We start from the raw sequence: 22,771 nt of genomic DNA, 5'->3' as shown, positions 1-22,771 counted from the left end.
AATTTTTTTTTAAATGCTTATTGTAAAAATGCATACGTGCTAGCATGCAAACACATCAAAGTAAGATGGCATGAAGGTGAGGGAAATTCCACCAGTTTTGAGTATGTTTTCCAGGCACAAATATCTGAATCCAATTTCATTCATCCAATGGTTGTTTTGTTTTTTTAACTCAAAAATCACAAATGTCACGCCCATGGGGATGTTTGGTGACAGCAGAAGTCAGTGGATTCATTTGGGGACAATGAACGGTTGTAACTACATTCCATTTCATCCTTACAATGCAACAGTTGTCGGGGTATTTCTGTGTATAATGTGTTTCTGTATCCACTTGAAAATAAACCTTTAAAAAAATCATTTTTGGTCATGTGTCAAAGACGGGGCAGAGGGCAAATACAATTATCTTTAAATTACACCAAGATGACAACACATATATCCAGAAGTCTGATAGGCAAAAAGAGACAAAATGCTGGAAAGTAGACTTTGGCAGAGGTAAGATGAGAGCGAGGAGGAGTGCAGGAAAAGGGAGAAAGACAACATTAGTGAGTGAGCATGTCAGCAACAGTAGATCATCTAATTTCTCAGGCTCTCATCGGCCTCCTCCATTACGTCATCGATGAGGAGGACGAAGGAGAGGAAGGGGGAGAGGAGCAGGGAAGAGAAGAAGGGGGGACAGCTCGTAAAACACTGAGCACACAGTAAACATGTCTGCCCCATGCATGACAATACCCCTACAGTGAGCGCTGCCTGACATTAGCCAGATAACCCCCGTCTACCCCATGTGCTAGTTCCCATCCAACAACAAGGCTTTCAGTGGAGACACCAGGGGAATAGATTAGCGCTCGGCTAACATGGTAAACTGTGTTCTGTTACATGAGGCCACGCTGGGCTAGACGACGTTGAGATTTTCACTCACTCAGTCATTCACAAGTGGCCAAGTATTTCTCAGTGGTTAGTGACTGGCCCTCGCAGTGGTTTACCTCAGCTCACACACGAGTTCCTGTGGGGTTACTGTGAGAATAAGATGTGGAGGCTGGTGGGAACGGCATTACGTGCGTCCCAGTGGGTGTCTGATCAGAGAGTGCGGTGCAGATGAGAGGTGAATGTAAACAGCCATGATCTTTGACTTTGTGTAGCTGGTGGTCTCAGCTGGGGAGCTATCATGTCTGGCTGTGCGCCTTGTGGGAAAAAATGTGGGACAATCTTTTGTTTTCTGTATCCCGCTTTCCTTCACATTACATATGCATACTTCTGGACAGATCTGCATAATAAAAAAATATATCTAAAGGTGTTAAGCCTTGGCCACATTACTTGGTCTTTTAACCTGTTATCAAATAGCAAATATATTATGTACAACACGTCCTTCCCTTGACTTTATCGTATCCTGGATGGATAATGGACAACTCTGGCATTATGAAATAGTTTTTGTAAGTGTGAAGGGCTGTCGGCATATGAAGCTGACAAACTTCAGAGGAGGACTTTCAAAGAGGCTGATAGTGTGAGTATATGAGGCCTTGGGGGTAAAGGTGACTCGGCTCATATTAATATGACATTTGTCTGTTAGCAGCCATGCAGATGTACCTCTGCAGGCAGGATTACTGTGAGGTCACCACAACAACAGCTGGAAAATCCCTCATGAAAAAGACTGGCATCACTGTTCACTGAAGAAATGATCACTACACTACATACATATTCTAATTCTAAATTCAAGAAAATCAAAATCAATAATAAAATATGTCAATTCCAACATTTGTCTTCTCACAGCAATAACATTGGGTCATTATTCTAAGTGCAACAGAGTACAACACACCCTTTCACATTATTCATTGGATTCACCGTTAACATCTAAAAACATCTCGTGAAGTTAAACTGGTACACAATGACTTAGATATAGGAGAGTAGATCAAAAAGTTCAGAGACTTTTCCTGTTGCGCACAAATAATAATCTGCACCCTGACATGCACAAAGCACAGAGAAGCTGTAACCTTCGTGAGCAAGTGCTCTAAGTTTTGTCACTTGATCAAAGAGCAAGCTAAATTTCATGTTGGATAACCCAAATGCTGACACCACATTTCAGGTTGTTTGTACCAAATGATTTCTCTCAGACGCCTCAGATCGTCACAGTAGAGCTCTGTGTTGACAGTCTGATCCTGGAGGACAAATTCACAGTGCAAAACCTCCCGAATGTCAATGATAACCCACCTGGTTGCGCACCTGGCCGGATGTGCCTTTTTCGGGTTTGGACAGTGATGTTGCACCCCTCGGAAACACCAAAGCCAGTCAAAACACCTCTCTGTGCTCATTGTTCTAAGCTTCCAGAAGCATTTCAAGGGTCTGCCTTGCTGATATCCAGAGTTTGACACGAACGTTAAAAGTGCGTAAAGAAATGCTGACACACCAGGACCACTGCTCACAAAAGCATGTGTAACTCTGGTGCTGATTTTGATCAAGCAACGCAACTTGGAGTACTTACACACAAAGGTTACAGCTGCTCTGTGCTCTGTGCGTGTCACACTGCTGTGCATCATTCACTCGCAACAGGGGCAGTTTCGGACGTTTTTGATGTTCCCTCGTATCAAATGGCTTTCATATCAGCAGATCATTTTTAAATGTTGTAATAAAAAAAGGTTGAGGATGCGGCTACAGACGAAAATATATTGATGGTAAAAACCTTATTGCAATGTGCCTCCATCAAAGACTTAAACTTATGATGTTTATGGTTTCTCATGTCACAACACATAAATCAAAGGTTTATGGACATTCAACAAAATGACACGGCCTTTCTTGTTTCTGCATCCAATGATTTCTGTCAACAAAATTAACTGGCAAACATTAAGGTTCACTTTTGAAGAATTACACAAGTTACTTTGGTGTCCAGCATCCACATAGAAGAGATGTCTTGGGTACTTACAGTGAGAGTTTACCACATGTGGTGGTGACCTGTGGTCAACCCTATCAGTATCAGCTTCTGACTCATCACTCAGTCGGCTTCGCCCATTTAACAAGAGGAAAGTCGGTCTCTCTCCTTCAGTCAGGGCAGTTAGCTGATGTCTCTGTCATTGCTTTGAGCGAGCTGATGCTTTATAAGGGGGAAAAGGCCAAAAGTAATGTGCTGCCCTTCTCTCCCATGTGTGTGGTTTGCAGGTCTGTCAGCAGCAGTACAAGAGCACAGATGACTGAAAGGAACCAAACATGTGTGCTACAGAGCAACAAAGGAGCACTGTAGACTCCAGTTAGATGGCGAGTGCAAGCCACCTTTCATTGGAAAATTATTTTAAAAAGAGCAAGAGCAGCCTATGTTGTAAATATTGACTGTAAATATAAAATTGTTAGATATAAAATGATGCCTCTAACATCAAGAGATAAAAAAATAAAAGTAATGAAAAAAAATGGAACTAAGTTACATTAAGCAACGGCACAACTAAATGTTTCATTTGTAAGAATCAATTCTAAATAAATATTTGATGTTAAACAAATCCTGACTTTTTAATAATGTAGACAACCCACTCTACTTTAAAGTATAAACATTGTAATTTTAGGGATTGTGCCTCGTGTTTTTGTGTAAAGCCCAGCTTATAAAATTATGCAATATTCCTTTTAGTCTGACACTATTTCCAGCAGCGGACAGCTACTGTAACACAATGTGCTTTAGGCTGCTCCATATCAGCAGCTCGGTGAACCCTGGACACATGACAGCTCAGGTAAACACTGATATGCAGACAAATAACACACACAAATTCACACAAGTATACTCGCATGATCACCTGCTATGGGGCTAATGGTTAGCAGACCTGAGAAGTGGTCCTATATGGTGGAATGTCAGAGAGGCGAACAGTGCCCAGAGAAATGTAGTTATCTGGTGGAGGAGGAATCAAGTTCTTAACCTCTCCTTCGACCTCCTGGTAAAAACAACAAGCAGCCCCTGATCTCTGTGGCATGCCGCCTCGAGACCCCAGCGTCTCTGCATGGATGTGTGTGTGTGTGTGATGGCCCAGGAAAAAGGGAGGGTGCCTTTACAAGCAAGCGTATAAGTACACTGTAGGTACTTCAGTGTGGTGGAGATGCATGCTTATCTAAAGGCGCTGAGGTGCTTCGTCTCCAGCGAGTCTGTCTAAAATTCAACTATTCCTCACCGCATCAAACATGTGATTTTAAAGTCAAACCTTCAGTGTTGTAAAAGCCAGGAAACTGCGTGGGCACACACTTGCAGTTAATCTGTTTCTTCATTTCTTGCTAAACATCAGTGATGAACTACAACACTTCCAAAAGCAGAGCAACATAAACCAGGCTACGGTTTGATGCAATGTTTATATCTTCCCTTAGTTTTCTTTTTTTATTACCAACCTTGGAAGTCTCACTCCCAACAACAAAAACAAGCTGCCGTTTTGCGCAGCAGCACAATCCTTTACTGAGAGAGGCTTTTAATGGCCTTTCCAGATTGGGCCCTAATTAGCTGTTAATCATCTAAGGCTCATAACCAGAGTGGAGACAGCCGGCGTGTGTGTGTGTGTGTGTTTGGAAGCGCGCGTGTGCATTTGCGTGTTCTCTCCTGCTGCCTGTCGTTGTGTTGCGAGGCCATTAGCAGCAGACAAGCTAAAGAGAGCCAAACAGCCCATTAACTCCTTCACTCTTCCTCTCTGCTCTCCACCAGGCTCATCTCTCTCCCAACAGTACCACAGTTGCCAGCTGACACCCTCTAATGCCAGCTATCTGTCACAACCAGAGATCTGTCCACCCACACAAACCTCCCTCTACCTCGTCTTTGGCCCGGGCTGTATGTGATCTGTAGCATTATACGACTGGGTCCCTTAAAACGGTAACATTACCAGAATCAAAACCTCTTCAAGACCAGTTTTCCTGATAAAAAATATTGTAACGTCTGACCACAACTTGAAACCAACGACTGTCAGAAACAATTTAGTCTGATGTGACTAAATAATAATACTACCTAATGTTATCTCATGGGTCATGAATTAACAAATTACACTGTAATTCAGGCTATATGTCTATGTGATGATGAAACCTTTTCTTCTTCTGAGCTTGGCATGTTTCTGTGCACCTAACGCCTGCCCGCTGGGCTCTACTGCACTCTGGATCAATATCTCAATTTGCACAAAGTAGAGAAAGAAGCCGCAGACTGAAATTTTATCAGCCTGAAAGCAGCAACTAGCAGGTATCCAGTGTGAGTGTGGACCGCTTGGATAAGTCCAAATTGCCTCTGCAGCACTAAACTCGGCACAAAGGAGAGGAGCAGAGAAAATTAAAGGAGCAGAAGTGGATGAGACTGGCACATTTATACCAGCCACGAAGAGCTGCTTTGTGCTTACAGGAGCACAAAGAACATAAATGCATCTATTCTAACAATCAGGTTTCTGCAGTGAAAGTGTTTTGAATGATTTTTAGTGTATACAACTATATTATACAAATTATTTTAAATGGAGATGTTTCACCTCTGTATATTAAACAAAAAGTACTCAGGAGAACAGTATTAAAGATGGATATCATGCCGACTACAAGATAAAACATTAACACTACAAGAAAAAGGTGAAGAACATAATGAGGGATACAGCAAAACAGAGAAAAAAGAGAGAGCTGGAACAAACAATAATATTGTGAATATCTGAATCACCAAGAATACAAAATTATGATCAAAAAGCATAAAAAAAATATGCTAAATCTTTCTGAGAACCAAATGTTACGTCTAAAAATTCCTTGATTGTTTTGTTTGACCAACAGTCCACAATACAAACCTTTTTTTAATTTTTTTATTTATGATGATATAAAAAGTGTATACTTTTATGGCATTTAATATAAATTACATGTGCAACAAATTAAGAGCTTCTGTTCCATGTGAGAACAACACTGTAAAAACAGCATGCAGCCACCACAACAAGCCTCCTCTGATACATCCACCTTGGCCCACACCACGCTGACAGCCAAAAAAGAGAGAAGTGTGTGATTAATGATAGCGGCACAGTCATATCAGCAGGCTGGTTAACAGACCCCGACATAAGACTACACAGGTCACAGAGCACAGCCAGCCTCATCAGCACCCATTACTACTGTGGGTACACATAACATGGGAAACTGCAACTGCTTTTACCCAAATAATTCAACTGAGGGGGAATGTGGCCTATGAAAAATTCTGAATCCTTTTCCATCATAACACAGTTTGTTTTTGTTTGTCTTTTGTAGTTTTGCCCTGTTTATTCCCACAGACAGACATAACTGTGAAGACGTTCTTATTTACAAGGACAACCTGTCCTTTGAGTCCCAGAAAAACTCTGTGATGTTAACAAGTTTCTGAAGATGAAGGACCAGAAGTATAAATGATAAGCAATTCCAGCAAAACACAACAGAAAACAGTAACCCTATCTGACGCCTTCTGACCTTCTGGAGCAGATCAAGGTAATTTGATCCAAACAGTTACTTTAGTTTCCCAGCCCAGTGTGTGCGTGTTGTGTGCAGCAGAGGAGAGAACATCTATAACCAAAATACGACAGCAGGTTTGACAACATCCGACATGAATATACACAGAATATCTGTGCTTTGGGTCGAGCAGACAGGAAGGGGAGATCAGAAAGAGGATACTGCATAATTTCTCGGCACAGAAACACAGTTGCTATCACACACACCAGCATGCGCCAGATGTGTGTGAACAGAGCAGAGAGAGAGAGAGATGGTGAGGGGGATAGGGATATTAGCTGAGGCAATGTTGGATCACTTCCCCAGCAAAGCTATCCGAGAGCCGGGGCATGTTGGAGGAGTGGGAGGCTCAGGTAACAGGAAGAACTGTGAGACGGTCAGGAAATAACACTGTCTCTTTGAATTAGCATTTCCAGCTAAACTCGGAGAAAACTCTGACCTCAGTTGGTTATGTGACATACAAGGGAGAAAAATGTAGGTGCCTTAATGAGCAAGAGACTAACCCTTCTTAAAAAAAAAAAAAAAAATGACATGCAACATGACGATATAAAAACAACAATTATAATCCAACGCTTTATTCATGTCTCTGGAGTGTATGATGTAACTGTTGGATCCGTTATGGATTCAGCGTACTGTTGATTCACTCGTGCTTGAATCCGAGTCGTGCTGTCGCTCTTACCATTCGTGTGTACTTTGTGTACTTTTCATGTGTCTTACCAGTCGATTGATGCGCACAAACTCCTCTGGGCTTTTGGCCCAAGGTGGCAGATCCACATCAGAGACCACAGTGCCTTCCTCCATCACTCCCAGATTGTAAGTGTTGGCGTTGACAAACATCTCGGGCAGATAGTAGAACTCTGGAATCAGCTCCTGCATGGGGCACAACACAGAGACTTAGGTGAACTTAACCAGCTAAACAATCTGGAACATAGTACAACAATACATACATAACACAGGCTACGTTTTTGGTATAAGAAAATTAGGAAGATAAGATGGTAGACGCTTCTGTAAATGTCAGATCTGAACAGTCTAAAAGTATCAAGACCAAGAAATAGAGAAAGTAAAAGAAAAGTTGTTCGTTTATCATATTTAGACATTTCAGAAAATATTTAAGAGACTGTGTTGTGTGTGTTATAACTGTCAGAAAGTATTGTTTTACAATTTGTACAATTATTCATGTAAATTAAATCTCTGACTGCTTGTCTGCTGCCTACCGCCAAGAAGTAAAAACCCTCTGAGCGTGCACTCAGCTGTGGTTTTTCACTTTTCTCATTCTTTGTTTGTAACTATGCAGCAGAAAAAAAAACACTTTACATCTGATTTTCCCCCTCTTTCACAACAACAGAGAAAGGCAGCCAAATTCTCTCCCAAAACTGATGGTTTTATTTGACTGTCACACAACCCAACACAGTGAAGAGAAATGCACTCATGACAGGAGACGTAACCCCATATGTTTAGCCATTCGTCATTCTTAACAAAGCAGAACTTGCCGCAATGAGCACAAACATAAAGATTGAGTTTGAGCTTAATCTTTAAAACATGTAGTTAAATCAACATTGACCCCCCCAGGCTCCAGCTGCAGTGTTATTGTTGTGGGTATGTCTCACAAAATACAAGACAATCAAGGCACAGGATGGTCGAGAACTAAAAGTAAATCAGAGTCAAATGCATATTGTGTTTTTAACATTAATCTTAATGGCATACTGTATGTCTTCACTTGTACTTCACAACACAAAGGACTGAGTTACACTGCATTGAGGTGCATTTGTGTGCATAGATATTAGTAGAACAAATCTATTACCCAGCTGAATTTCATGATATGATTAGTTAACTTTAGTTTCAGAACATCCTGAATAAATGATGAATTGTCAGAATTAGGTTTGTTGATTTGATGATTGTTGTCTGTGAACAAAACTTTTGTGACACTAAATGCTGATTGTTCCTCTAATGAAAGACAGAAAGTTACAAACATGTTTACAGTTTAACATCTGAGATAAACAGAAAACCACCAGCACCAAGCTCACATGTCCAAACAGACTGACAGCATGGATGCATGCAAATATACTCAATGCTAAAAGGTAAAAAACAAGTTTTTTTAAAACAAATAATGTCTGCAACATATGCGATCTCTTGAAAACCTCTTGAAAAACCAGCAAATATACAAAAAAAAAAATGCATGATTGTTATCAAATTAGCTGCACAAGACATCCACCTCTTATTAACAGGGTGAAAACCTCCAATCAAATGAGCAAGAAAACAGAGGTTTAAAACAACACAGCATTTCCTCACTTCTGAAATCTCTTCGCTCCCCAAAACCTGACCTAAAGCTAAAGGTCAACCTCTTAAAGAGTCCTCCAGCTTACCCAGGTTCACCGACTGCAGCCTGCTGTAAATTTGAGCAGGAGATAGCGGGGACCCATGCATGCGCACACACACCAACAAAACCTTGAGGGCTTCACTACCCAACACTCAAGCCTGCCTTGCATGGACCATTATGTGCAGTGGCCCCTTTGCTCCGGCTTGGTCAGAGGCCAGCCCCTCTGATCCCCAATCCTGTCCTGTCATGGGTCACTGCAAGGGGCTTTGGCCTCTGGGCTCTCCTGCTACACTTCCACTGTTGCTACCTCTAACCCCTCTTTCTCTCCTGACTCCCCCTCTAATGCCTTTGGGCTGAGGCTAGGGGTCAGGGGATTGGGAAGGGGAGGTCATCCTAGCGTCACCCAGGCTAGAGACACATTGAATCTGGGTGTTGTAACCTATTATCACCCCTTCTTTAACAGTGGCGTAAGAAAACACAGGGCTTTTTGCCCTCTGGCAGGGACAGAGGGTTGCCATCAATGGCCCCAATGCTAAAGCTAAATGGTGTACTTAGCATACTAAATTGATACATCTCGTCTCTAATTCCTCTATTGCTTACAATGTAAATGTGTGCATCCAAGCGGATAAAGTCGACGGACTCATTCAAATTATGCTAAAAATGGAAACAGAGTGATGTGGTCCAGGTTTCTCCTTTGTTTTGATCTGAAGTTGAGCTCTCACAGTTTGATCCACATTGACAAGTCTAGACTGAGAGAGCAAACGAGGGCTGTTGTTGGGCTTTCGCAATCAAGCATTGGCCAGTTACAAAGTAACAAAATCCATATGTTTTATCGGAGGGGTGTGTGTGTGTGGGGGGGGGGGAGAGGAGAGCACGCAATCAAGCGTCAAAACCCCCAACACCACTGCTGTTCCCCTATCCAGTGACCCAGTGCCAGGAGAGAAAGCAAAGCCTGGCTCTGACAGAGATTGTCTGACTGTAGTTGTAAATGTTTTAGGAGAGCAGTTAAAGTGTGCACTGGGGGTTCGAAGGCCCTCAATATGAGTATGACCTGTGCTTGTTGCAGGGCAGATCCAACAGCTCAGCAGAGTTTGGGGGCCCAACGGGCAGGGATTCAAGTCCATGTTATAGCTGGCTGAATCTCAGACAGACGGCTGGGACAGATGAGGATTAGTCCAACGCTTTGATCAGAAGACCGGGACGCTTTCATTGCATTGGGACAATGATTGGTAGTGACTGGACATTACTCTTTTGAAACCTTTTCTTCTTTGTCTGTAAGGATGCTGGATGGGGATTTACTCTCCTGCCGTGCTCAACCCTTTATCTATTCCAACTTTTAACTTTTTGTGGCTTTTGGAAAGTAGTTTAAAATCATGTGTGTGCATGCATAAGTGTGGACAGTACCTTAACATCAGATGTGTCTCTCTGGCAGTTCCTCCAGGCCCTGGACACGGAGGAGAAGGTGCGGTCAGCATGGTCAAACTTCCCTCCTTGGAAGTTCAGGAAGAAAGTGGTGAAGGGTTCCTGTGAAAAAAAAAAAAAAAAAAAAAAGGAGCTATCAATCTGAACTGAGGAGACTCCTGCTTTACCTGGCAACATACAGCTGTGATTACTTGTTCAGCAATAAAAGCAGAGGTCAATAAATCACCTCATCAACGGGATCTGACCCAGAATCTAATCTCTATACACACCCTCTTACAAACTGGAATCCAAAAATGAACAAGTGAGACAACAATATTCCCAGTGAGCTACTAAAGTCAATACACTTGTGCTACTGATGCATTTCTAATCATGTATAATCTTGTTAGGACAGATCAATAGCCCTCTCTGTGACACAATACCCCCCAAATGGCATGGACACAATATGCTGCACCACAGCTATAAACTAATACTGTAGATAGCTAATTAAGTTCAGCCTGAAATGACGTAAGCCTCTTTTATTTAAAAAAAACCCACAAAAAAAATACAAAAAAACCAGTACGAGGATAACCACATTGTTCTCATCATGCAGTTACAACAACACAACAGGATTATGTGCACTGTAAAATACACATCCACTGCACAAAGCGGTTTTCATTTGATCTCTAATGTTAAGTTTGATCTTTTAGTGAGAGTTACAAGTGAGTGTTCCTGGTAAAGGGGCTTTAGAGTAAGCCGGCTAATGATGTGCAGGGATCAATGAGGTAAATCTACTGGGAGTCACTGAGACAGTGAGCTACTGGGACAATAACAGCAGAAAACTGCACGTTGGAGAAACTTAGTAACCTCCCTCTCCCCTGAGTGCAGTATGGAAAGATTGATGGCTTCCATTCAACAAAAGTACCGAAAGAGAGCACTCTAGTGCAAAATGTACACTGCATATATGCTCTTCAAAAACAAATCAAAGCACATCTCAGTACCTGGTATTGTTAAAAAAAAACAAAAATACTACGTGAAGGTCAGACATTTAATTGCAATGTTTTTCCTTTTATTTTATTATTAATGGCAGCAGTCTAATGGTTTATATTCAACGACAGACAAAAAGCTATGCATGTGACGCAATATTAAGCATAAATATACTCTTAATTTGATGTAAATACATTTGTTTCTAGCAACAGATCTTTAATTAAGAATAGATTAATAGCAAAATGGTAATAAGTAATTAATGTAACTTTAAAATTCATTAAAAAAAATATGCATATTACTGTGGATCAGTATTCTTTTCAAACTCAGTGGAAGTGAGGCCTTTGTAGAGTGTATGAGCCGCAGTATCCATCAATTAAAAGAGGAAATTCTGGACTATTCATGTGCATAGATATAATCAGTGTGATGCATATCATTAGTGTTTGGGATTCTTATGCTGCAAAGACATTTACAATTACGGGTAGTTCAAATTTCTTTCATATCCATGTAAATGCACTTACGATACGTAGCAGCCACATCTGGGTGAAGCTGGAGGTGGAGTAGTGAGTGCCATAGTGGAACTTTGGCACCTGATCGTCCTCCCAGGACTCATACCGGTCTGAGAAGAACGCTGCCCTCTTTGGGTTCAGAGCACCGATGGGCTACAAAGATATATATAAAAAAACAAAAACATTTTCAGACATGTTAGACACTGAAAAATAACCAGAGACTTCCTTTAAATACCGTTTGATATGAAAGCAAGGATAAAGACAGGATATGACCAAGACATGCGTGTGACAGCAAAGGGAAGTCGGGGTGGCAGTACTGAATTCTACGGTGAATACATTCAGGGACCTCTCTTTGTAACAAAGCAGTTGCAGGCAAATGAAGCTCGTAACCATTGTGCAATCTCAAATGAATATTAGATGATGTTTCCCTTCAGACGGAGATCAATCCTTTCCCACAGAGTGCTTTTTAGAGGCTGTGAAACGGAGCCCCTGCAGCTGTAGTCTGTCAGAGAAAACTAATGTGCTCCAATGAAAGAGTGCCTACTAGGAATATCAATAGAAAGGCTGCGGGTTCCTTTAATTTCTTCTTTTATTAATCTGTAACTAATACACTGGTCACCAGCCCTATTCGTAGTCTAGAAAAATGGTTAAGTTGCATTAATTTTCCATCGCTCTCCAAAAACCAATAACCCTGTGCTGCTCAGCTATTATTTAAATCCTCATTTATAGAAATCACTTTCAGGCTGGTTCAATATTTATTAGTCTTCTGCTGGCTGTACCTCATTCCATCCCTCTCCCCCTTCATCCCTCTCCCTCACACACACACTTACAAACACACAGCAGATCAATAGTAATGGAATGATGGCCTTTTGAGGATGAGGGCCTAGTAGGGTGTGGATCAATTGGATCTCTTTCATATCATAGGGTGCCTGTCAGAGCAAGACTCATCCAGGGCAGGTTTTTGATATTGATCTGTGCTATGGCTACTGTTTTGTGTGGGAGTAATGGGGCATGCCTGTGTACATGGATGTGTGTAGTGGTGGATGTGATGCGCGCACACACACCGCAGTAGTGGTTGCTTTTTCTGTTTAATAAGTGCCTGTTTTTTCTTATTTTGTAAGCAGTGTACCTGAGTGTATGTGTGTGAGCACATTTACACAGTGAAACGCCTTGTGCCACCACACTGTGCAGCTCTGTGTTGACAGTGATACACTGTGGGCTTCCTCAGGGCCACTGGGGTGGGTGAGTACACATGGTGAATTATACATCACACCCATTGGTCTGATTTATAGCCCTAATAACAGTCGGCTCATTAAAAAAAGAAAAGGGAGAGGAGGCATATAAAATAAAAAAAAAAGACTGAAAGTGCCACAGTGACAGAGAGAGAGGGAGAATTGTGTGCGAGTGCATGTGGGGGCTGTTGGTTTGTTCGAGCCCGACATTGTTTACTGCTGTAAATTACTGTGGGGCTAGCGCTCTGAGCTTACAGTAGCTACAACAGAGCGGCAGTGACGGTGCCGTACATCAGGGCAGGATGCCCGGCAGTGTGCTGATGGAGCGCCTGCTGCTGCTCCACCACAGATTGGCCTAATATGTTGTGGCGAAGAATAGAACTCTGATGAGCGCTCAGACAAATGAACCAATCACGTAGTTTTAATTAGACTGAAGAATAAGCTACAGAAAGACATTGTGCCAATGCTTCGGAGAGGTAAATATCAGAAAAATAATGTTGGATTAGTCTCAATCCATTCTTCAACAAGAAGTGGGAATCAGATGGTGTAACAGGAATTTTAAAGCTGCTCTGATGAGGAAGTCACAAGAAAACGTTAAAATGAACTAAAACTAAAGGGCAAGTATAGTCTGTCTTTACTTAACACTGCAACACTTTTTACACTATTTATGATCAGATTCTTGTTTATATCTGCTACGTTATGAAAAAAGCACAACACCTATATCGAATACTGTCTGTAGAGAATTACATACAGGTTTATAGTCATAAAAAATCAGTAGTAACTTTACTGATGTCAGCATCAGGACCTGACAGTTTGTCACAAATATTAAATTGATAATTGAGAATAGACCCGAATTTATTCCCACTCACATTATCCTCAGTATGAGAACAAAAATATATTAAAAAAAAATATGTATGCATATCAAGAGAAAAAGTCTCGCTGAAGGGAAAATTTGCATCTTCCTGGGAACTATTATAAGAACATTACCTGCTTCTCCTTTGCTTTTAAAACAATAATGGCTCAACGGTGATGAAATAATGACTTAACGACGATTTGATCTCCTTTGAGTCATAAATCACAAGAGCCTTTTGAAAAGAGTGTTTATGTATAATGTCCTATTTAAACAGTGAAAATGGTGTGGAGGGCCTGGGGGATAAACATATGGGGCGCGTATGGCCAGATCAATACACCATTAGCTGATGTGGCTGTGAGTAGCAGGTTATAGCACAATGGTACAGGGAACGCTCAATAAGTCTTCACTATTTCTGTTGCTATGTAAATGTAGCCCACATAATAGATTGACAATTGTTTTAATTGTTTGTTGGTGCTTCATTAAAAGACACAAAACAACAACAACAATGAGGATGCATTTGCCCTTTAAGACTAGAGGGAATCGTGAGTTGCTGTTAGGGCACCTTAGCTCTGGAATAACCCAAGAGGCTCCAACTCATCGAATCCTTTCTTATGACTCAGTTTTATCAGTTAGCTTATGAATACATTTTTGATGTCATGTGAAACACATTTTATTATTTGTTTTAACTGATCTCTGCTTTTTGATATTTTTTTTTCCTCCCGTATCTCTACTTTTATTGTTTAATGTGTGTAACATAGGTTTTGAACGGTATTCCTACACATATCTACATGAAGGACAAGTGCAGTTTTGTGGGGAAATGTGTGACAATGGGCAGAGCTGTGGTGGGGGATTAAAAAAACAGGAGAGTTACAACACTTGCAGTCAGTTCTAGTGAGTGCTTATCGTGACTACAACGTTATCTTGGGGGTCGGCGTTTGATGTCAGGTTGAGGTTAGAGTTTATGATAAGAAAGTCCCTGGGGTCAGAATGGCTCTGGTAGCAGGGAACATAAATTCTGTGTGGCCTCTGTTGTGCTGGGAATGATGACAGTGTGTGACAAACGCGCACGCACGCACACATGCACGCACGAACACACGCACACGCTCACACACATGTTCATGGCAATTTGGCTTCTCAATGTCACTGGAGCCTTCGCAGATGACCTGTTTCTACAAGAGACAACCACCAACGTGACATAAGAGGGGGATAAAAGAGATGTGGAGGATGAATGACAGTGAGGCAAGCAGAGGGAGACAAAAAAAACAATAAGGACAAAACAAAAGAGAAGATGAAAGAAATTAGTGCAGACCCATATGTAGCTTTCAATAAAGTGAAGGTCACAAAGCATTAGGTTGCAAAGAAAAGAAACACGGCGCACAAGTGATTGTAGGTGCAGAATTTCAGGGTGGGGGTTCATTTGGAGGCTGCACAGCGCTGCTTGCCCTTTTCCAGACACTGCAGTCTGACACGGTCCAGTAGTCATACACTGATATCACACGCGTGTCAACAACATGAATAAAACAGATGTAATAAAGATTGGCTTCGCTGACTCCCCTCCTTCTCTCTCTGCTGAAGAAAGGAGTGAAGGGAAGGCGGCGAATGATGTTGTTCTTCTTCCCTTACACTCTCTCCTCCTCTTTCTTTTGCTCTCTGATTGTCTCTCTGTTTCTCCTCCTTTTACCCAACTCCCCTTCATTCAGTTAGTCCCCGGGGCTGCAAGGCTTGACTGAGCACAGAGGCTGAGCTGTCTAAACTCCATGGCAGTGCAAAGGAGAGGAGCAGAAGGCAGAAATGAGCTAAGAAACCAAGAGGGCTGAGGTGCGTGTGTGTATGTGCGTGCATGTGTGCGTGCGTGTATGTATGCGTGTATGTTGGTGGGGCAAGTACTACTGTCACATTTCAGCCTACTGGGCAACATCAAGCCAGATAAACAGAGAAATTATACGGCCTCATACAGTGGGGAAAACTAGACTGGGAGGGAAAAAATAGACGATAGAGACGCAGAGGAGCAGATCGAAAGTGAAAGCAGGACTGGGGCGAACCTCAGGGACAAGGTGTTGACTGTTGGGGTGTTTGAGTGTGTATGACAGGGCAGTGTGAAAGAATGAAAGTGTGAGAGGATGGTTCACTTGTGTTTCATAACCATCGCATTTGTGCAGGCAATAGCATTGCAATGCCCTGCACAAATATTCTGTCGATGATATTTTTGATGAATCTTGACAAATGGATTGACAATGCCAGAATTACTTGCCCTAAACCAGTGGTCCAAAATGAATGCATTTTAACTGAATTGCTGCTATCAGAGAGTTTGGTAACACGCACATTCCCACTGCTGACCACTTGCAAACTGTCTTAACGGGTGTGACCAGACAGAGTGTATGAGCAACCGATCCTATTCGATTATTTTTGGTGTCTTCAAATGGGGTTGGGTTTACTGCGTTTACAAGAAAAGTCCATACAAACATCCATTCTTGTGGTGTTCACAAATTCAGACCTTGGAATTTTCTGAAATTTTGGCAGCCATGAAGTTAATTTTTTATTGAATGGCAATTTATTATACTATAAATATAGTCTCATACATTTTTCTATGTATTTTAATAATACATCTGGGGGAAATGTTGATGTTGCCAGCACCCTTTCCCATTGGTCATTATGGTTTTGCACATCCTGCATTACATTAGTTACTTTCCACCACCGTAGGATACACACATCTGTTGTAAGATAGAAGTAAGAACAAGCTAGTTCAATACTGTATATCCTCGCTGCATTTTCACGAGCTGCTCCAAGACAAATTATGTTTGATGAGCAATAACGTGAGCAAAGAGAGAGGTAACAGCAGCTACACTGAGTAACAGCTAATCTATGTAAAAATTAAAAATAAAAAAACACTTTTGTCCTCTTATTTCCTGTTCTGCTACATGGCATTGGAATTAGGGATGGACATTTCAAGGAAAAATACTATTTGAAATTTGCTCAAAACTATTAAATTGTTAATCAAAAATACACATGTATAGTATCAATCATACTTTTTGACGGCTGTCGTCATCTTTGCATGTTTGTAACAGTTGTTGCATACACAAATTAAATGTTTTAAATATTTTAACTACTATTCGAATATTCAAAAATCATGTCCCATCCTTAGCTGAAATACAAAGGAAGTCAACATTTGTTGGACAGAAGCGAGGAATGTCGACAGAACAACAAAGAGTCTTTTGGTGTCCAGGTTGCCGTTGCCTGGCAACAGTGCTCTCATTACATAATATGTTGGCAATGTCTTCTCAACGAGGAGCTCACAAGTTCCACTTAAAGGCAGCAATAGTTACATGACCAACGCAACGTTGTCTCATACTAAGAGTTGTGCAAGTATTTGGTGTCCAATGTGTTCAAACTCATTCATATATTACCCAAACTGGACCTCTTGGATTTTATATCATCATCTTACCCACGTCAACGCAGCCGCTTTTCTTTTATAACACAGTGGTATTTGTGGTCAAACTGTAAAATGTTACATTTGGTCTCAGTCGATGAGTACCTCCACCTCTGCACCTGAACAAACGCCCTCCAGTGTAACTCTGAAATGCATTTCCCTCCAACGTATCTCGTGTCCATTAACGCTTTCTTTTTTGTTTCCATGGATGATTTATTCAGTCATTTTGGTTCTAGCAGCTTGACAGTCGCTCAGTCTTCTCACTCTCAAACTAATCCTCTGTCCTCCCACCACCAGATTGTTCAATCCAGCGAGGGGAGCTGGCAATCTAAGTATGTTTTTTGGCTGTGCTTGTGTGTGTAAAAGAGAGGGAGTTAATGTGAGTAAATAATTGCATGTCTACTTACAATACGTGGGAGAATCTTTTAAGCAGTTCAGCAGCATGAGAGTGTGTATTAATGTGCGAGGGAGCAATTCAGGGCAGCTTTCATTGTTTTAAGCCCAATCACTTGATGCCTGGAGCTACCAGGGAGTATTACTTCACTTCCTGGTGCGTTGTAGAAGGTCAAACTTGAAAGAATTCAATTACGTACTTTGATTCATGGACAGAAAATGATAGCTGAACCAGAAATTGGGAGGTACACACAAAGAACATGAGAGGATTAAATGTGTTTTAACTGCAGCAAGTCAGGACTGCCTCAGCCAACAAAAGTCAACAACTAATCATACAGATTATCTGTAATGTATACACTTGCAGTTTGGAAGAAAATTGTCACATTATTACTCAAATTTCATGGATAAACCAGAACATTCAATTTATCAACAAGTAAATCATTAAAAGTATCGAAAGAACTAATGCTGCTTTAAAACTTTGTAACTTTAAATCTTCTAAGACCAAAACAACCATAAGACTGGAGTCAGTGAATAAGAAGAAATGCAATGCAGCTGTACAAAGATAGCAATCAGCCCCCAGTGATTAAAGAGCTAGTTCACTAAACTATGATCAATGGCAATTACACAACAACTAAATGGACCTGAGGAAATACACACACGCACGCACACAACCGCACACAGTTACACACGCATTACAATGCCTTCACTGCCCCTCCATCTTTCCCTGTTTGGGATTAAGAAAAAAAGTCCATTCAAGTAGAAGTAGAAGTAGAAGAGGGAGGAGAGGATGTGCCACTTTTATCTTACCTTAGACAGATCTCTGAAGTTGCTGGGCAGAGTGAGGTCAAATTCCTCCGAGTCGTAGTTGGTGATGACCCAGGGGAAGACTGGGTACTGATTTAGGTCGTTAAAGGTGCGACCTGGAGAAAAGAAAGAAAGCAAGGAAAAAGAACAAGATAAATATTGTGCAAATTACGGCATCAAGGGCTGACAACAAAAACTGAAAATGATTGCTAAAGTCTTTGTGCACATTTCCTCTATTGGCAGGTCTGTGGCACACTTCGTCATAACATCACACAGGTGTTGCGCGGTGTCCTCACCAGAGATGGTGTTGAGAAACATCAGGTACTCGAAGTTGGATATCTCGCGGCGTTGCCAGCGCTGGGTCATGTTGGACGCCTTGAACAGCTGCTTGGGTGTGGCCAGAGAAATACGTCTACAAAGAGAAAGACAGATTTTAAGTGTTTCCAGCTAGAGTGAGAATGAACAAAAAGAGTAAAACAGTACAAAGACGGTCATCACAGCTCAAGAACAACAGACGACAAAAAGCATTGGGGGCATGATTAGACTTTTGCAATACAAATGTCATTATGTGAAAAATCTACTGGATTTACAGTCTTGCTAATCAAGAAGACAAATGTGCAATATATTGGGTTGAATACAGATCTCACACACGCACGCACGCACGCACACACACACACAGGATGATGTATGCTATAGGACAAAAACAAATGACCCCCAATCCAATTAAAACAAGGGAAAATTATGGAATTAATCAATGTCAGGGTGTGAGATTATAGTCATTAGGCCTCTCAAAAAGGTAAAAATACGAGTGTATTGCAAGGGACACATCTTTTATATTGTCAACAAGCAATAATGTGCATTAAAAACTTTCTTTATAGATGTCTGTATTTAAACATTTTTGTAGATTGCATCATAAATGTGGACATTTAAAGAGGATAAAAGACAGAGGGTATGTTTTAAAATGTTTTAATAGCACAGCAAGAATTACATCAAATGATAATGGCTGTATCAAAGAATAATGAAGAGTGGTTGTTGTGCATTTATCGATGTGTGACATGAAATAGATTTGTACTCTGCTGTGTGTATGAGCTGATGTTTGTGTACTGAGCTGCCCTGTGTAGCTGTCCTCAGGTCGAAGAGGCAAGGTGGCCTGCAAACTAGCTTGATTAATGAGCCCAACACAAACGCACACATTCTCTCGCCGTGACCCACACACACAAAGACACACACTCCTACAGCCACACAGACTCATTACCAGATGCACTTTATTACTCTTACTGATTACATAGTCCCTACTGTTATGTTGCCACAAGTGAAATTGTGTGTTGCTTAATAATAAAGAAACATTTTCTCCAAAACTCACAAATCACAAACACATTACCTTCTCAAAATATTCAAATTCCACCAGACAGAGACGGCAATAACTCAGATTAAGGGTGACCAAAAAAAAAAATCATAGTGAGAAGGAAGAAACTGAAACTAGTCTCTGAATGCAGAGATTTATGTGTTTTTATGTATCTGGCTTTAGTTTGTACTCTTCAATCTTGTATGCATTTTAGCCGTACACTAAATATGAACTGTCATCAAAGTGTCTTCAAAACATACTGCTGCATATGTTGTGCAAAGTTTCTATTGAACACCATCTTCCTCTAATATAATATATAAATATGGTACCTTTGCCATTTTATGAGGTATAATCTGAATTTATCACGCAATAGACTAAAAAAGGACAGATTTCAATGGCATAACTTTCATTTCCACAGGATTTGACTTTGATAACACATATGCCAGCAGCTGGCTTCAGCATGGGCCTGGACCCAGAGCAGACATGATGCGAGGGAGGTGGGGTGGGGGGTGCACCCTGCAGGCTTACAAGCAACTATTTGCTTCACACTGATGGAAATAAATAAATGAACTGGGCTGTGTTTGTGTGAAGTCAATTATGTTTGGGAGGCGAGGAGAGAGCGGGCAGGACAGGCCGATCAGCGACCAACCCCATTTGTACACGTGAGAGCAAGAGACGGAGAAGAAATTTGGCGTTTGACGATGTTTTACTAAAACTAATGTGGATGTTCTTTAATCCTCTTTCACTTAATCTCACTGCTGTTTTTTTCCCCGAAAACTAATTGATTGATCTGTTCAGATGTTGCACAAGACTGCAGTGTTTCAAATCAACAAAATTTAAAAAGGTCAAAGCCATTGACTGTGCATTTCTAACCTGGTCTGTGGAAGGCCAAAGTTCGTGCCCACGCCAACACGAGGAAGACTGTGAACCACCTTCTTCACTGTGGCTGGATCGGGGAAGTTGAACATGACTGCCGCTGCGGAGAGACATAGAGAAACACGTAGTTATATCAAGGATTATTTTCTGGAATAAAAATCAGCACAATTTCACTCAACTCTTGATAAGCATGTCTCCAGAATTATTCAATAAAACATAGCAAAAAATATGCATGTGTGTATCCATCAGGGTTGCAACAACAAGGGGAAGTGGGTACATATAAGCAATTATTTGTTCTGTCTTACTCCTGTTGGCCATGAAGACTTCCACAGCAGTATTCTGCAGCAGGTAGCGCCTGGAAAAGATGGCCCGGATCTCTGTGAACAACCATTTTCCATGAAGACCTTCTGTATATGCAAGAATCTGGAGGACAGGATAGGAAAAGAGGGACCAGACACAAAGGGGTGGATTCAAATGTAAAAACGAAAGAAAGAGTAAAGAAGGGAAATTTAAAAAGAAAGAAAGAAACCAGAAAAGGACAGGAGAGATAAGAGGGAAGAGAGGGAAGGGGACGAAGAGCAGACAGAAGGCCAGGTTAGTTCATTTTTCACACAGTGGTAGCACGACAGCCTGAACAGCACGATTAATGTCTTATATTGATCAGCCTCAATGAAAAAGAGATTCCTTTAGCAAGAGAATGGGCGCTATTCAGCTGGAAAGAGTGAAGGAAATGTTCACTAAAAGATAATCTATTTTGATGTTAAGTAACAGTTTGATGTGAAAATGATATAGTTAAGAGGCTATTTTATGTTAAACATCAGATTAAGACCATTTTTTTGTATTTCCGTGGAGATAACTGACACAGAGGTCAGACAATATTGTATTACCCAGCTCCACATTTAAAAATGCTTCTAGGAATCGAGCTTAATCTGTCCCCGTGGAGATTTCGGTGGCTGTCAGAGTGACTTGTTCTGATGGCTGTCACAGAGCCTGACAGACCCAGATGCTTAGCCCTGCCCCGGTGATTCATGCTCCTACTAATCCAGCATTTAGGTTTGCTACTAACCTACTTAGCACTGCTTTGTTAACTAGGCTTTTGTTTCACCCTCCGTTTTTAGTTTCAAAGGTGTCTGCTGACAGGGGGTGTGCAGGGATATGGTAGAAAGGTAAAAGGGACATTTTAGGTTGTCACAGCATGGATTAGAGGCGTGATATTAATAAAAAAAAATATTCAAATGTGAGCGAGCAAGCTAGGCCCAGTGTTACGTTAAAGGAGCTCATTAAAGGCAGGGGACAGTGGAGGGGACCAGCTGAGGCCTTGAGCTGAGGACGGCCTCTCCCTTGCCGTCTCTCAGAGGAATAAAACCTGCCTGCATCACAGACCCACTTCAAAGTCTCTGGAGTTCAATTAAATGTGGATTAGTGGCTTGGAGAAGCTAGCTGATACTGCATCCGCCAGCCCCCATCTTCCTTAACATCAACCTCAGATGACTATACCAGGCAGCGTCAGCCTGTAGCCAACCCCACTGCCATGAACACTAATTTTGAATCATCAAAGAAAAGGTGTTTTTAAGGTAATATCAGTTTAATGTTTCAGTTGAATGAAATCCTGATGCAAATAACAAGATCTTTTTTTTTTAATCACGAATATAATTCAGTTTTAAATCAACAGTTTTGAAAAATACATTCATTTGCTTTCATAGCAAGAAGTATATGAGAAGATACCAGTCATTCACATGTCTCTGATAGATATGATGCTACAATCAGCAGACAGCTAATAGCTTCAAAAAATAGACCAGGAAACAGGGGGAACAGCTTGGCTAGTTCAGTTCAAAAGTTACAAAATCTGTTGTTTTTTCACTTTGGTTTCTGTGTGGATTATTTGGAGATTACAACATTCTATTAAGTCAGTTTTAGAGATTCTGGTGCAGATTGATACTGAACTTAAACAGTATCAACAAAGAAAAGGAGGAATTTCATTATTCCAAAAATCAACACGAGTGTCAATTCCTTCACGTTTTTATAAATATAAAGCAGCAATATCCTCAAAACAACTATTTCTGGATCTCCATATTGGCAGCGATATTAGAAGAAGGTAAATTAAAGATGCATTTCACATACTAAAAATCTCTGTTCATATCATAATATGAATAATATCTATGTCAAGATGTCGATGTATTTAGAATTTATGACAATTTGTCTTCATTTGA

General features: G+C 41.0%; 1 protein-coding gene across 4 annotated transcripts in view; it reads right to left on the bottom strand.

Annotated features, from left to right (window-relative positions):
- lrba (LPS-responsive vesicle trafficking, beach and anchor containing) overlaps positions 1–22,771 on the bottom strand; it is a 190,191-nt gene that overhangs the window by 34,785 nt on the left and 132,635 nt on the right. For all 4 annotated transcript variants that reach the window (XM_069689264.1, XM_069689263.1, XM_069689266.1 and 1 more), the window contains 7 exons: positions 20,867–20,984; positions 20,559–20,661; positions 18,637–18,752; positions 18,344–18,456; positions 11,644–11,784; positions 10,145–10,264; positions 7,141–7,293 (listed from right to left, as the gene is read on the bottom strand). In XM_069689264.1, the coding sequence (XP_069545365.1) occupies positions 7,141–7,293; positions 10,145–10,264; positions 11,644–11,784; positions 18,344–18,456; positions 18,637–18,752; positions 20,559–20,661; positions 20,867–20,984 (864 nt within the window). The remainder of the gene's footprint in view (positions 1–7,140; positions 7,294–10,144; positions 10,265–11,643; positions 11,785–18,343; positions 18,457–18,636; positions 18,753–20,558; positions 20,662–20,866; positions 20,985–22,771) is intronic.

This window comes from Brachyistius frenatus, unplaced genomic scaffold (genome assembly GCF_029030835.1).
Source record: "Brachyistius frenatus isolate BFR_SWC_R1_liver_20210118 unplaced genomic scaffold, ASM2903083v1 Contig_7, whole genome shotgun sequence".
NCBI classification, from domain to species: domain Eukaryota; kingdom Metazoa; phylum Chordata; class Actinopteri; family Embiotocidae; genus Brachyistius; species Brachyistius frenatus.
Note: the sequence above shows the minus strand (reverse complement) of the source record. Positions and strands in the feature narration are given on the sequence as shown.